Genomic DNA, 14,787 nt, shown 5'->3' on the forward strand with positions numbered 1-14,787 from the left:
CTAACGAAGACAGAAAGCCACCGATTCTTAGGAAGCAGCAATAATGTGTTTGGACTTGAGCCCTGCAAAGGCGGCTAATGGTTGTGTTCTCCTCCCTCCAGCTGGTGTTCTTTAACATCCCCTTGATGGCCTACCTGTGTTGGAGCTTGCTGCAGCGGTGCTTTGGTCACAACTTCAGGTCTCATCTCCATCAAGGAAAACACTTGAAAATCATACCTGTGCACCTACTTATGTTCCTGCTGTACGTCTGGCAGCTTTATTCCTGCTACTGTCTTCACGTGACTCACGGCACTCTAGCTCTTTTATTCTCCCCTCTGCGGACCTGGTTGTCACTGCTGACTCCTCTTCTCGTTCGTTATGTGTGGAAACTGAACTCCACTGAATTTGGAACCTTCATGGTGCATTTTAAAAGCCACCTGAGCTCCTGAGGGCCATGTCTTGCCACTGGCAGCTGGCTGGAAGTCCAGCGTCTGCACCTGTAGCCAGGCCCCCGCTCCAGTAGCAGGTGGAGGGCCAGCACTGGTGTGTGAGCCTCAGGGAGCTGCTGCTCTTTGGACACTTGGATGTTGCAGGGATTATCCACTATTGATTCCTACAGAACAGACTGCAGAAAAGTCTCTAAATAATGACTTGATTCCTTCCTTCCCTGGGGAGGCAAAGGATTGATTTATCTTTGTGAAGAGAAAATCCTAATCTAGGAGCTCCACAGGGCAGGGTCTGGGTGTGTGAGTGGGGGCATCTGAGGCCCCGTGTGTTTTTAAGATTATCCCATGTAAAGCACCTAGTACCGCTGCCTGGAACTCAGCAGCTGTCAAGGGTGCTGTTAGGGGCAGGGAAACTGTGGACTTTGGCCCAACTCTGACTACCATTAAGATATTAGTTCCCAGTCCTGTTTGGCCCCCGGGTTATGAGCTTTTGGCCCTAATTGGGGGTGTTTTCAATTAATTGACTTAATGAATGAATAAATACCATGAGGGCAGGCATTTGGCCTAGTGGTTAAGGCACCAGTTGAAACAGCCCTGGCTGTGCCCCCTCTGGAGTCCAGCTTCTTGATAATGCACACCCTGGGAGTCAGGGAGTGATGGCTCAAATGGTAGGCCCCCTGCCACCCATGTGGAAGACCCGATTGAGTTCCCTGCTGCTGGCTTGTGGGTTTTGGGGAGTGAATCAATGGATGGGAGCATGCTCCCACTGTGTCCCTCTCTGTCCCACTGTCAGCCTCAAATAAATAAATAAAAATTTAAAGCAACAAAAACCATAGTATTTTCTTTAAAAGAAAAAGACCCGGGACGTGAGCATTGCTTTGCTGTCCAGCCTCTGGAAATGGGTGGTGCTTGTTTGGGGAAGGCTTGGCCGGGTCTGGGGGCGTGGCCTCAGGGAGGCGGAAGGGGCGGGGCAAGCGGCTTGTTGCCGGAAACGAGCCTAGTGGGACGACTGCTGCTCTGCGTCTCTGGCAGCGCCTCCGGCTGCCTCGGTCTCCGGGGTCACCCGAGCGACTGCGATGGCGAGCGCAGCTGCACCTGCGGCCGCAGTGCCCACCCTGGTTCCGCCTTTGGAGCAGCTCCGGCACTTGGCGGTGGAGCTGCGACTGCTCCTACCTCGAGTGCGGGGTGAGCTGACACAGGGGGGCGGAATGGCAAGTGCGTTCTTGGGGTGAGGGAGAGGCCAGGCTGGCCGGCGACCGGAGGCGGAGCCCCTGGCCGAGGCCGTGGTTCCGCTTACCTGAGCTTTTCCTTTCGCCACCGTCTGGCCCTCCCATGCCATACCCACAAGTCGGCGAAGCCCGCGGCACCGTCGAGGAGTTTAATCGGGAGACGTTCTGGAGAAGATTCAGTGAGTGCCCCTGGCGCCGGGGCCCCCATCTTTCACCCTCGTCAGCGTCCCCGTCCTTTAACCTCCCGGCCGCCCGTAGGAGGCGACTCCGTCCCCCAGTCGCATCCTCTCTGTGGGAATACCCCACTTTGCCCATCGCTGGCACCAGAAAGGTTGACATGTAAACCACTGACTCTGAGAAGTGTTTTGCTAGGCCTCGGGCGGAGAGGGGACGCACGCAGCTGCTCCGCTTATTAACCTTTTGGCTCTGCCTGCCCCTCTGCCACCCCGCAGATGAGGCGGCTGTGAACGTGTCGAGGGAGGCCACGACTCTGACCACTGCCTTCTCTCGGCTTCCGCTGCCGTCTCCACAGGTGGGCTGCCCTTTCTTGGAGTCCTCGGACTTTCTTTTTACCTTTTACAGTCAGGCCAGGAAATGTGTTTTTCTCGGACGGGATTACAGTTCTTACCTCGCAGGATTGTTGTGAAGTGCGCTTTGGGGCGCGGAATAGGCAGGTCCTCTGACTTTGAATTTGCAGTCCGGCCTAGGTTATTTCCTTTCTGATATCTTTTTAAAGCACTGGTTATTCGCTAGATGTTTTCACCCTGACAGATGAGTAAGTAGGCTCAGAGGCTCAGGTTAACACACATAAGTGATAGAGCTAGAATTTAAATCCACCTGTTGTCTCAGCTACTCCTGTGCCACATAAAACCCTTTTATATTAGTACTTTTCCATTCTATATTTAATCAGTAACTTTTAAATCATACTATAGTAATATAAAATTCAAAAGATATCAAATATAAGTGTGCTAAAATGTTTCTTACCACCCCATTCCTCATTTTTGTCTCCCTTCCTGGTTACTTTTCCATTTTTTTCCTATATAGTGTATTCTATGTGTATATACATTTATGTGTAAATGAGCTGCTTTTTATACAAATAATATGATACTACTTTGTTCTGGACATTCTTTTTTTAAAAATTGGCAACATAGTTTGGAAATCAGTGTGTCTGTTCTTGATGCGCATACACAGTTGCTCAATTCTTTGTCGTGTCTGCACGGTATTCAACAGAGTGAATATTACCATAATTTAACCAATATTCTGTGGACATTTAAACTTCTTCCATCTTGTCAGTATTATAAATCGTGAATTGCATACTACAATCTTTGTATGCCTGTGTACCTCAGTAGAAAAAAAATCCCAGAAGTGAAATTGCTAGAACAGAGAATGTATACATGGATAATAATCCTTTATTGTAAGACTGATGAAAATAAACATATTGGTTGTGAACAGGTATGCCCTATGCTGCTGACTCCATTTTTTCTAGAGCTATATATACTTAATTTGGGCGTGAGGTTATTTCAAAATGACACATTCATTGCTTTCTTTGATTTTCATAGTAGTTTTGGTCTCTTTTCGATCTGTGTATCCAGGTGTCTTGAAATGATATAAATATCTTTTTGCTACATATACCTACAATAAAAACTCTGTTTTCTCTGCATCCTTAGAGATTTTGATGAGTAAGCAAGAATTGAATTGTATAATATCATTTGAAACTGGAGTACTAATATGATCTTTATTTTCTTGTCTGCTGACTCCTTTCAGGTATGATTGGGGTTTACTGCTAAAACTCACAGCAAGTACTGTGAGGAGCCAGCACAGAAATATTTTTCTGTACTTGCTAAGGACTGTAGTTTGCTCATAGATGGGTGAAAAATTAGAATTGGGTTTTATTATATATATATATGTATATTCACAAATATATGTGTTCAAATGTGTGTGTATTTAAATGATAATCACTTTCTAAAATCCCAACACTTCATTCCTACAGATGGTTGACTTGAATGGACTGATATCTTTTATAATTTTATGTGCTTTGATGTTGAAACAATGTCAAATTGCATCTCTCTAAACATTCTCAGTCACTGCACTTACTTCATCCCAAACTGGGAGCAGTTTGCTAACTGGTACCAGTGCGAGCCAATGAGGACAAGGAAGATGAGAGAGCCAGTGACCATTTAGAAGGAAAACAGTCAACACTAAACATGCTAGTTATGTTCACTTAAAGATTGTAATTTTGCTAAAAGAGAGAGCTGGTTAATGATCTAATGCTGGGGGTTGGCAATTTTTTTCTGTGAAGACTCAGTAAAAGGGGCTGGTATTGTAGCATAGTGGGTAAAGCTCCCTCCTGCAGTGCTGGCATTCTATATGGGCACCGGTTGGAAACTCGGCTGCCCCACTTCTGATCCAGCTCCCTGCTAATATGCCTAGGAAAGCAGCAGCAGATGACTGAAGTGTTTGGGCCTCTGCCACCCATGTGAGACACCTGGAGTAAGCTGCTTGCTCCTGCCTACAGACCAGCCAGGTCTGGCCATTGTGGCCATTTGGGAAGTGAACCAGCAGACGGAAGATCTATCCCTCTTTCCCTCTGTCTCTCCCTGTAAAACTCAAATAAATAGATAGATAGACAGACTCAGTAAATATTTTAGACTTTGCAAGCCAACTACTCAACTCTCCTAGTGCCAACACAATATAAGCAATATGTAAACCAGTGAACATAGATGTGTCCTGGTAACATTTATTTACTGGCAACCAGCCTGATTTAGCCTCTGGACCATAGCATGCCACCTTCTGGTCTAAGATATGGTGAGTATCTCAGAACAGATCATGAATATCTTAGGGGATATAGAGTATCAGGAGTAAGTTTTTCCTGTTGTTTCTTAATACTTTATTAAATTGTCTGCCCATTGTCTGATGATCAGCTAACTCCTCACTGGTATAGGTTAAGTATAGCTCAAGGCTCAACTCATAAGAAGACGTTTACGATGCTGTATGCTTGTCTGCTTTCTTCCTTGGTAAATGAATTGACCACATTGATCTAATTTTCTTCTTCTTTTTTTTTTTTTTCCCATTATGGAATTGGTCCTCACCTTGCAGGAAACCCAGGGTTTCTGTGAACAAGTGTGTGCTGTCATCACAGCAGTTATTGCAGTATACTTTTCGCTTCCTAAGGAGCAGGGTAAGCCACTGTGTGGGCATGAATGTTGTGATTTTACATTAGATCTTTGCTAATATGTTGCATGATGTCCTCAGATAGTCCCCTTTCCCCAACTTGAGCATGTAGCGTTCCCTATAAAACACAGGTAAAGATAATTCTGTAATGTCAGTGGCCTCTAAAAACAAGCCATTGTGCTAAGATACACAAGATACCTAAGAAGTGAACTTATCTCCCCTGCTTTGCTTGACTCTTAACACCTGTGGTTCTTGCTGTCTCCTCCTCCAACACATTCTGACCACTACAGATGCTGACTGAGTCTCAGCCCCATTTCCAGGCCCAGGCCATCGCTGCTCTTCTCCACTCATACCACATCAAGCCCCATTTCTAGACTCATTCATGCGTTAAGTGGCCTTCAGCCCTGCCTGTGCATCATGGCTTGATTATAGTGATGCCAAAGTTATAGATGAATACATGTCATGGTTCTTTGTGGTTACTCACAAATGGTTTAAACTTCCAGTGTTTCAGCCATAATTATGTCGTAATGAATGAGTCCATGCTATCATGGGAAGATTCTATTCCAAATCTCTTACAGAGAATGGCTCTAAAGGATAGTGGGAGGGGCAAGACTGTAACACGGTATAAATAAGGTATAAATAAGACCTAAATTTTGTGTTAGCACTTTGGTTAAAGCATGTGGTGCCCATTACCTTGTGGTTCTGGAATGCTGACAGTTAGGAAAGCAGATGATAACTTGTGAGAAGAAGGCCAGCTGCTTACTCTTTGGGTTGGGCCATAGGAATCACACTGAGGAAGCTGGTTCGAAGCGCCACTCTGGACATCGTGGATGGCATGGCTCAGCTCATGGAAGTACTTTCCACCACTCCAGCCCAGAGGTAGTGATGTCCCAGTTTGGGTTATCAGTTAATGGGTTCCTTGCCTCTGGGAAGGAAACTCAGTTAATAGTAAGTCTGCTGATAACTGAGAATAATAACCAGTAGGAAGAAGCTTTTTAGGAAAGAGGAACCTAGGTTATTGACATATCCTCACTGATTTCTTTCTCTAGCCCTGAGAACAATGACCTTATATCCTGTAACAGTGTCTGGGTTGCATGCCAGCAGGTTCCTCGAATACCAAAAGGTGAGTAAAAGTGGGAAGTGGGCCATTGACTCTGATGGCCAAAGCACAGAGACCTCTCGTATCCAGTGTGTATTTTTGTTACTGTAGAGTTTTGTAAAATATGTAGTTTATCATCAGCATTAATAGGTAGATAGTAATACTTTTTGCCACTCTCTGGTTCTCATACTTTTGAGTTTGAGCTCCCCTCTTGCTGTGTCTTTGTCTCACAAATACAGTTTTTTCTCCTAGTCCTACCCCAGGAGCAGTATTATGGGGCAGAGTGAGGTAGAGCCAGGTGCACCAAAAGCAGTGGTCGTCTAGGAGGAACATGATGAGAACCATCATATAAGCATTTATTTCTTGTGGCAAATACTAGTGGATGTAGTGAGATGAATTTTATATTAAACTGCCACACTATTGACTGGCATTGACACATTTCAGTAGCAAGTGTTGGTTGCCCTTTGCAGTTTGAACAGAATTGTCGGGTTTTCCTTCTAATGCTACTGCTTCTGATCTTCCACCTGCAGATAACAAAGCTGCAGCCCTTTCAATGCTGACCAACAGTGTGGATTTTGTGAAGGACGCACATGAAGAAATGGAGCGGGTGAGGGAAACTCTGTCTTTGCTGGTCATTAAAAGACCATTCCAGGGGCGGCGCTGTGGTGTAGCGGGTTAAGCCATGACCTGCAATGCCAGCATCCCATGTGGGCACCAGTTCTAGTCCCCACTGCTCCACTTCCAATCCAGCTCCTTGCTAACCTGCCTGAGAAAGCAGTGGATGATGGACCAAGTAAATTCAAATAAGTAAATAAATCTTAAAAAAGCAATTAAACATGCCACTCCATGGCCAATAGATGAGACCTAAGAGAGGTTTCCTGAGCACAGACTGAGTAGGTCCCATTCGTAGTCCTGCCCTCTGTTATGAGTTAATAGCATTCCTCTCTGTTCCATTGCTGGACACAGAAAGCAAGAACAGGGTTTACAAAGTGATTTAATTCAGTAACAGTGAAGTAGCTAGCCGAGGGTTTTAGACAACTCAGTCATGGTACAAAAAGTGTAATAGGCTTTTTTTTTTTTTTAATTAAAGGTTTACTTATTTATTTGAAAGGCACAGTGACAAAGAGAGAGGGCAAAACAAACAGAAATTGTTCATCAACTGGTTCATTCACCAAATGTTTGCAACAGCCAGATCTGGGCCAGGCTGAAGCCAGGAACCAAAACTCCATCTGGGTCTCCAACATGGGTGGCAGGGGCCCAAGCATTCAGGTATTTTCTGCTGCTTTCCCAGGCACATTAGCTGGAAAGTTGACGGGAAGTGGAGCAGCTGAGACTTGAACTAGCACTGTGATGTGAGAGGCCAGCATTGCAGGAGGCAGCTAACCTGCTATGCCACAGCACTGGCCCCAGCAGTCCTTTTTTTCTTGCGTTCACATATATCATGGTATGTTTTAGGCTGTGGAAGAATGTGACCCTTACTGTGGCCTCTTGAATGACTCTGAGGAGGACAACTCCGACAGCCATAGTAATGGGGATGACATGCTGGGGTTGCCAAGCAATCGGGATTTGTATTGGTCAGAAGTAGACCAGGAGCTCATAATCCCTTGCCTGGCACTGGTCAGAGCGTCCAAAGCCTGCCTGAAGAAAATCCGGATCTTAGTGGCAGAGAATGGGAAGAAGGAGCAGGTGGCCCAACTGGATGACATTGTGGACATTTCTGATGAGATTAGCCCCAGGTAAGTGTCAGCCCTAGTTGGAGCCATTTTGATCTCAGTCTGTGTTCTCATTCCAAAGCTTTTCCCAGGTTTTTTGTTTTTGTTTTTGTTTTTGTTTTTGACAGGCAGAGTGGACAGTGAGAGAGAGAGACACAGAGAGAGAGGTCTTCCTTTGCCGTTGGTTCACCCTCCAATGGCCGCCACGGCTGGCGCGCTGTGGCCGGTGCACCGCGCTGATCCGAAGCCGGGAGCCAGGTGCTTCTCCTGGTCTCCCATGCAGTTGCAGGGCCCAAGGACTTGGGCCATCCTCCACTGCACTCCCTGGCCACAGCAGAGAGCTGGCCTGGAAGAGGGGCAACCGGGACAGAATCTGGTGCCCTGACCGGGACTAGAACCCCGTGTGCTGGTGCCGCAAGGTGGAGGATTAGCCTATTGAGCCACGGCACCGGTTAGGTCTTCCTTTTGCCGTTGGTTCACTCCTCAATGGCCGCCGTGGCCCGTGCGCTGCAGCTGGCGCATCGTGCTGATCCGAAGCCAGGAGCCAGGTGCTTCTCCTAGTCTCCCATGCAGTTGCAGGGCCCAAGGACTTGGGCCATCCTCCACTGCACTCCCTGGCCACAGCAGAGAGCTGGCCTGGAAGAGGGGCAACCGGGACAGAATCCAGCACCCCAACAGGGACTAGAACCCAGGGTGCCAGCGCTGCAAGGTGAAGGATTAGCCTATTGAGCCGCGGCACTGGCCTCCCAGTTTTTAATATTTTGAAAATTTTCAGACCTACAGGAAAATTGAAAGAGTACGTCAGTGAACACCTCTATTCTTTTGTCTAGATTCACCTAGTCACATTTTATTCCTGTATTGATTCGCTTTTTTTTTTTTAAGATTTTTGAGAAGGTAGAGTGACAGAGAAAGAGAGACCAAGAGAAAGAGATCTTCTGTCAGCTGGTTACCCCCTAAATGCACTCAACATTTGGGCCTGGGCCAGACCCAAGCCAGGAGCTCAGAACTCCATCTGAATTTCCCATATGGATGGCAGGGACTCAAGTACTTGATCCATTATCCAGTGCCTTCCTAGGTGGATTAGCAGGAAGCTGGATTGGAAGTGGAGTAGCTGGAACTTGTATCATCACTCCAACATGAGATGCGGGTGTCCCAAGTGGTGCTTAACTCTCTGTGCCACAATGCTCACCCTTTGAGTTAATTCCTTTTTTTTTTCTTTTTAAAGATTTTATTTATTTATTTGAAAGTCAGAGTTACACAATGATAGGAGTGGCAGAGAGAGAGGTTTTCCATCCGATGGTTCACTCCCCAATTGGCTGCAACGGCCAGAGCTGTGCCAATCGAAGCCAGGAGCCAGGAGCTTCTTTCGGGTCTCCCACGGGGGTGCAGGGGACCAAGCACTTGGGCCATCTTGTACTGCTTTCCCAGGCCATAGCAGAGAGCTGGATTGGAAGTGGAGCAGCGGGGTCTCAAACCAGCGCCTATATGGGATGCCGGCACTGCAGGCCAGGGTGTTAACCTGCTGTGCCACAGCGCCAGCCCCTGATTTAATCCTTGATAGATAGACCTGTGTTTTCCTGAACAAAGACATCATTGTTATGTCATACAAGAATTTTTTTTTTTTTTTTTTTTTTGACAGGCAGAGTGGACAGTGAGAGAGAGAGAGACAGAGAGAGAAAGGTCTTCCTTTGCCGTTGGATCACCCTCCAATGGCCGCCGCTGCAGCCGGCGCACCGCGCTGATCCGATGGCAGGAGCCAGGATCCAGGTGCTTTTCCTGGTCTCCCATGGGGTGCAGGGCCCAAGCACCTGGGCCATCCTCCACTGCACTCCCTGGCCATAGCAGAGAGCTGGCCTGGAAGAGGGGCAACCGGGACAGAATCCGGCGCCCCAACCGGGACTAGAACCCGGTGTGCCGGCGCCGCAAGGTGGAGGATTAGCCTATTGAGCCACGGCGCCGGCTTGTCATACAAGAATTTAACATTGACTATAAAGATATTATCTGGTATTCAAATTTCTCCAGTTATCTCTAAAATACATTATATAAATCCAGGCTTCTGTCCACAGGTCTCACATCACATTTGATTGTCATCTCTTACACTCTAGAATAGTCCCTGTCTATTTAGTCTTTTTACATTGATGTTTTTAAAGAAACCAGGTCATTTGTTTTGTAGAATACCCAACATTCTGGAGTAATAGCATTATTTTCTCATGTTTATATTCAGGTTAAACATTTTTTAGCAAGAATATTATGTACTTGAGTATTTTGTGCTTCTCATTGCATGATGTGGGAAAGGCAAGTGATACAGGTTTGTCCTCTTCTTGGTGCTACGAAACTTGATCACTTGGTTAAGTGGTACCATGTTAGTAAGAGAGGGTGTCTTTTACTCAGTGACTTCAGCTTCCGTTGCTGAACCCTTCCTGTGTCAGTTACTGAACTGATGGTTGTAGAGCCTCGCATTTGTGATTGAATGAATTATTCACCATCCTATGAACCGAGAGCATTCCCCCCCAGCTTCCTAGTGAAATGTATGTGTTTCAGTGTATACCAGGTCAACTGTTCTGTGTTGGTTGCCTGGTTACCCAGTTTAAGGAAGTAAAACTGATTTCTGGCACTGTTAGTTTCTCACTAGTCTCATAGTTATATGCTAGAAACAACCCAGCTGAGCTTTGTTCATTTTTTTGTTAATAGTTATTTTTGCTTTCTACTCTTAGCGTGGATGATTTGGCCCTGAGCATATATCCACCTATGTGTCATTTGACAGTGCGAATCAATGTAAGTACCAGCTTTGAGGGAATAGCTACAGACCTGATGGGTAGAATTTCACTCATCATTATATAGTGTGTGTATTTATTTATCATACTTGGATGTATGCACAGTAGCAATGTCACAATTCTTACATGTGTTTGAGCTTGATAAACATTTGCTAAAGTTGAATTATAATAACCATGAACTTTGGTAGTTTCCTCTGCCGTAATCACTTGCCTAATCGCTTCTTTTTTTTTTTTTTTTTTTTTTAAGATTTATTTTATTTATTTGAAAGACAGAATTACTGAGAGAGGTAGAGCCAGAGAGAAAGGTTCCATTCCACAGGTTCACTCCCAAAGTGGCCACAACGGCCAGAACTGAGCTGATCCAAAACCAGGAAGCAGGAACTTTTTCCCAGTCTCCCACACGGGTGTAGGGGCCCAAGGACTTGGGCCATCTTCCACTGCTTTCCCAGGCCACAGCAGAGAGCTGGATCAGAAGTGGAGCAGCCAGGTCTAGAACCGGCGCCCATATAGGATGCCAGTGCTGCAGGCCAGGGCTTTAACCCACTGGGCCACAATACCTACCCCAACTAATCATTTCTAAAAGGCCAATGATGGGACTGGCATTGTGGTGTAGTGGGTAAAGCTGTCACCTGCAACACTGGCATTCCTTATGGGTGTTGGGTCTAGTCCTGGCTGTTCTACTTCCAATCAAGCTCCCTGCTAATGTGCCTGGGAAATCAGCGGAAGATGTCCCAAGTGCTTGGGCCCCTGCCACCCACGTGGGAGACCCGAAAGAAACTCATAGCTCCTCGCTTTGGCTTGAACCAGCCCCGATCTTTGTAGCCATTTGGGGAGTGAACCAGCAGATAGAAGACCTCTCTGTATTTCTTTCTCTCTCTCTTTCTCTCCCCCTCTCTGTAGCTCTGCTCTTCAAATAAATAAAATAGATCTTGAAAAAAAGAGGACAGTGACCTTTCAAAGGAAAGTCTTAAACATACTGTGTTATAGGAACCTCTCCACCTATTGTGACAAGTATCTAGACAGAAGTAAGTGTTCCAGAAACATCCTCTGTTCTGATTTAAACATATTGTGTGATTTAACCATTGGGAGTCAACTCCTTTATAAAAACCATGATTTTAGTATATTCTTTCAAGTACTGTGCCTTTTAATAGAGGGATTTCTATTCTCTTATTTTTGTTCATTTTCTGAACAAAGTTCAAAACAAGTTCTTATCACTAATGTTGTTGAAAAAAGAACTGCCAGATGGCTTATATTTTATAGTCAGATGTAACAGTTCTAAAATTTGATAAATTGGATAATGGATAGTAGACTCACCAAATTTATGTTCATGATATGCAGACATTTTGAAGTAGAATACGTCCTTCTGAGGCATTGACTTTTTTTTGGCATTAAATGTTTAAAAATTGACTTCCTAAGCAATAATGTCTTTAGCAATATGCCTTGTCAGTTATCTCAAACATATATCTACTATGGAAATTTTTTTAAATGTGCTGTATTTGTGTATTTTTTAAAGATTTATTTTATTTATTTGAAAGGCAGAGTAACAGAGAGAGATATCTTCCATACTCTGATTCACTCCCCAAGTGGCTGCAATGACTGAAACTCCATGTTGGTCTCCCAAGTGGATGGCAGGGGTCGAAGTACTTGAGCCATCTTCTGCTACTTTCCCAGACACATTAGCAGGGAGCTGGACGGAGCAGGCAGGACTCAAACCAGCACTCAGATATGGGATACGGGCATTATAGGCAATGGCTTAACCAATTGCGGCACAGTACTGGCCCATGTGTATTATTTTATATTGGTGACATACTTATGTCCCATATTATCTTGATATTGATGTCCTTAAATTTCTATACATTTTTAAAAGGAACATTAGTTGTTTCTACTTTACATTCTGAATTGTGAACAATTGGGAGAAATTTAGGTTATCTTCCTTTTCCTTTTAAAAATAATTTAAATTTAAAAACTTAGTAAGAATGTTATAGCAGAAGTATTAATAAGATTTTGCAAAATAGAAAAGAGCCCATGATCCCACCACCCTAACCTACATGGCATTTTTGTCTTTGTATATTGCCTTAAGTGTGGTGTTTTAAAAAAAATTATTTGAAAATCAGAGTTACAGAGACAAAGGGAGAGGGAGGGAGGGAGGGAGGGAGGGAGAGAGAGAGAGAGAGAGAGATCTTCCATGTGCTGGTTCAATCCCCAGATGGCCACAACAGCCAGAGCTGGGCCAGGCCAAAGCCAGGAACCAGGAGCTTCATCCAGGTCTCCCACGTGGGCGGCAGGGACCCAAACAGTTGGAACATCCTCCACTGCTTTTCCTGGGCCATCAACAGGGAGCTGGATTGAAGTGGAGCAGCCAAGACTCAAACCGGTGCCTATATGGTATGCCGGAGTCGCAGGTGGTGGCGTTACTTGCTGTGCCACAACACTGGCTCCAGAGGTTCTTTTTTCAAAATACTTTTTTATTACTTGGATCTTTTAAAATACTAGAGCTCTGCTTTCCCTTCTGTGCTGGAGCTCAGGGTGAGTAACTTCTCTGTTTCTTTTCTAGTCCGCAAAACTTGTGTCTGTTTTAAAGAAGGCACTTGAAATAACAAAGTAAGTATGAGAACTTCTCCCCAGATAGCCTTTTGGGGAAAAAAAAAAAAACTGGTTTCCTCTCTAGCCACTGTCAACTCCCAAGCCCCCATTTCAAGGAGTGGGCAAGGGTGAATGTGGGGGTCTTTTCTCAACTTTGGTTGTGGAGCACTTGTTTCTGCAAAGCAGCTTGCCTTTTCTTGAGTGGTTTCTGCTGCTCTCCCTTGAGGACAGGTGTTTCCCTCGGCACTGTAAAAAGTTTAACTTCTTTTTTTCTCTACTTCATTTGCAGAGCAAGTCATGTGACACCTCAGCCGGAAGATAGTTGGATTCCTTTACTCATGAATGCCGTTGATCATTGCATGAACAGAATCAAGGAGCTCACTCAGAGTGAAATTCAGTTATGAGTGTTCAGGTTCATTTGTACTCTGCTCTCTCTCTCTCTCTCTCTCTCTTTCTCTCTCTCTCTGTCTTTCTCTCTCTCTCTGTGATAGCCAGGCTCTGATGTCTGCTTTTTAAAATGGAGCCAGAATGCTTGCTGGGATACAAAGGGAGTTCCTGTCTATATTTAACAAAAAACACTTTTACCAAAGATTCTTGGTTAGACCAGTCTGGCAAATCATATGGGTGTGATATATTTTTCTGTGCTAGATACAATTGATAATTGCATGCATTCGTGATCCTGAATTGACTCTCAGAGGTTACTAGGGAAACTGCCTTATTTGTAATAAATTATGTTGTTTCATTGTTAAAGATGGTGGTGGTCTCAATAAAATGCTGACCTGCCAGTGATTAAATGAGTACCCTTCCAGAGTTTCTTCCTATCAGAAAAACAGCAGTTTGAAGCTAGAACATTGCTTTCATTTGGGTTTATAGGTCTACAGATCTGATTCTGATCAGAAGTCTATTTAGAACAATTGCCTTCAATTTATTTGGAGAAGGTGACTCCAATGCCTCTCTTAGTACTTCAGCATATTCTGTGATATTATTCTTTTTTTTTCAAAATTATTCATACCTTGTAATTGGTTGGTATTTCTAGTAAGTCTCTCAATCTGTATCATTTTTTTAAGATTTATTTATTTATTTGGAAGGCAGAGTTACAGAGAGGCAGAGGCAGAGATCTTTCATCCACTGGTTCACTCCCCAGATAGTCCTTCTGAATGCTGTCCCAGTTTACTCAATGCCTCTAAAATATATTAAACAGATTTGTTTTCCTTATGCATACCTATATTGTTGTACATGCACCCATCATTACTACTTGTGTCCCCAAATGTAAATATCACATTTTTTAAAAAAGATTTATTAATTTATTAGGAAATGAGTTACAGACAGAGAGAGGGAGAGAGAGGGAGAGAGAGAGAGAGGTCTTCTTTCTGCTGGTTCACTCCCCAAATGGCCGCAAAAGCCAGAGCTGGACCCATCTGAACCCAGGAGCCAGGAGCTTCTTCCTCGTCTCCCACATGGGTGCAGGGGGTCCAGGCACTCGGGCCATCTTCCACTGCTTTCCCAGGCCATAGCAGAGAGCTGGATCAGAAGTGGAGCAGTTGGGCTTCGAACTGGCAGCCATATGGGATGCCAGCATTGCAGATAGAGACTTAACCTACTTTGCCACAGTGCCATCCCTGAAAATTTTTTCTTTTTTTTTTTAAAGGCAGAGAGACAGAGACAGAGATCTCATTTTCTGGTTCATTTTCCAAATGCCTACAACAGCCAAGCCTGGGACAGTCTAATGCTAGAAGCCTAGAACTCAATCTGGGCCACCTACACAGTGGCAGAGACCCAGGTACTTGATCCATC

General features: G+C 44.9%; 2 protein-coding genes across 13 annotated transcripts in view; both read left to right on the forward strand.

Annotated features, from left to right (window-relative positions):
- The window catches only part of TMEM62 (transmembrane protein 62), a 37,566-nt gene extending 36,311 nt beyond the window's left edge, over positions 1-1,255 (forward strand). For all 10 annotated transcript variants that reach the window (XM_002717952.5, XM_051822043.2, XM_008269116.4 and 7 more), the window contains one exon: positions 102-1,255. In XM_002717952.5, the coding sequence (XP_002717998.2) occupies positions 102-428 (327 nt within the window). In that variant the 3' untranslated portion in view covers positions 429-1,255. The remainder of the gene's footprint in view (positions 1-101) is intronic.
- Positions 1,256-1,355: 100 nt separating this feature from the next.
- CCNDBP1 (cyclin D1 binding protein 1) lies at positions 1,356-13,787 on the forward strand. 3 transcript variants are annotated; one of them, XM_002717950.5, is made up of 11 exons: positions 1,356-1,610; positions 1,774-1,833; positions 2,107-2,186; positions 4,751-4,832; positions 5,608-5,704; positions 5,875-5,948; positions 6,455-6,531; positions 7,380-7,660; positions 10,351-10,411; positions 12,965-13,011; positions 13,283-13,787. In XM_002717950.5, exons 1-11 carry the CDS (start codon positions 1,502-1,504, stop codon positions 13,395-13,397), a joined length of 1,083 nt encoding a protein of 360 aa, XP_002717996.2. In that variant the 5' UTR covers positions 1,356-1,501; the 3' UTR covers positions 13,398-13,787. The 3 variants fall into 3 exon arrangements, with proteins under 3 accessions (XP_002717996.2, XP_051678008.1, XP_069910188.1); XM_051822048.2 differs by lacking the exon at positions 10,351-10,411 and having other exon boundaries at positions 1,382-1,610; XM_070054087.1 differs by lacking the exon at positions 1,774-1,833 and having other exon boundaries at positions 1,397-1,610.
- Positions 13,788-14,787: the final 1,000 nt, after the last annotated feature.

Source organism: Oryctolagus cuniculus, chromosome 12, assembly GCF_964237555.1.
Source record: "Oryctolagus cuniculus chromosome 12, mOryCun1.1, whole genome shotgun sequence".
NCBI lineage: Eukaryota > Metazoa > Chordata > Mammalia > Lagomorpha > Leporidae > Oryctolagus > Oryctolagus cuniculus.

Excerpts from the sequence above, each read along its gene's own strand:
- CCNDBP1 (XM_002717950.5), top strand. The coding sequence starts at position 1,502 with ATGGCGAGCGCAGCTGCACCTGCGGCCGCAGTGCCCACCCTGGTTCCG. Across the intron at positions 1,834-2,106 it reads GACGTTCTGGAGAAGATTCA|ATGAGGCGGCTGTGAACGTG; the intron begins GTGAGTGCCCCT and ends GCCACCCCGCAG. Across the intron at positions 2,187-4,750 it reads TTCCGCTGCCGTCTCCACAG|GAAACCCAGGGTTTCTGTGA; the intron begins GTGGGCTGCCCT and ends CTCACCTTGCAG.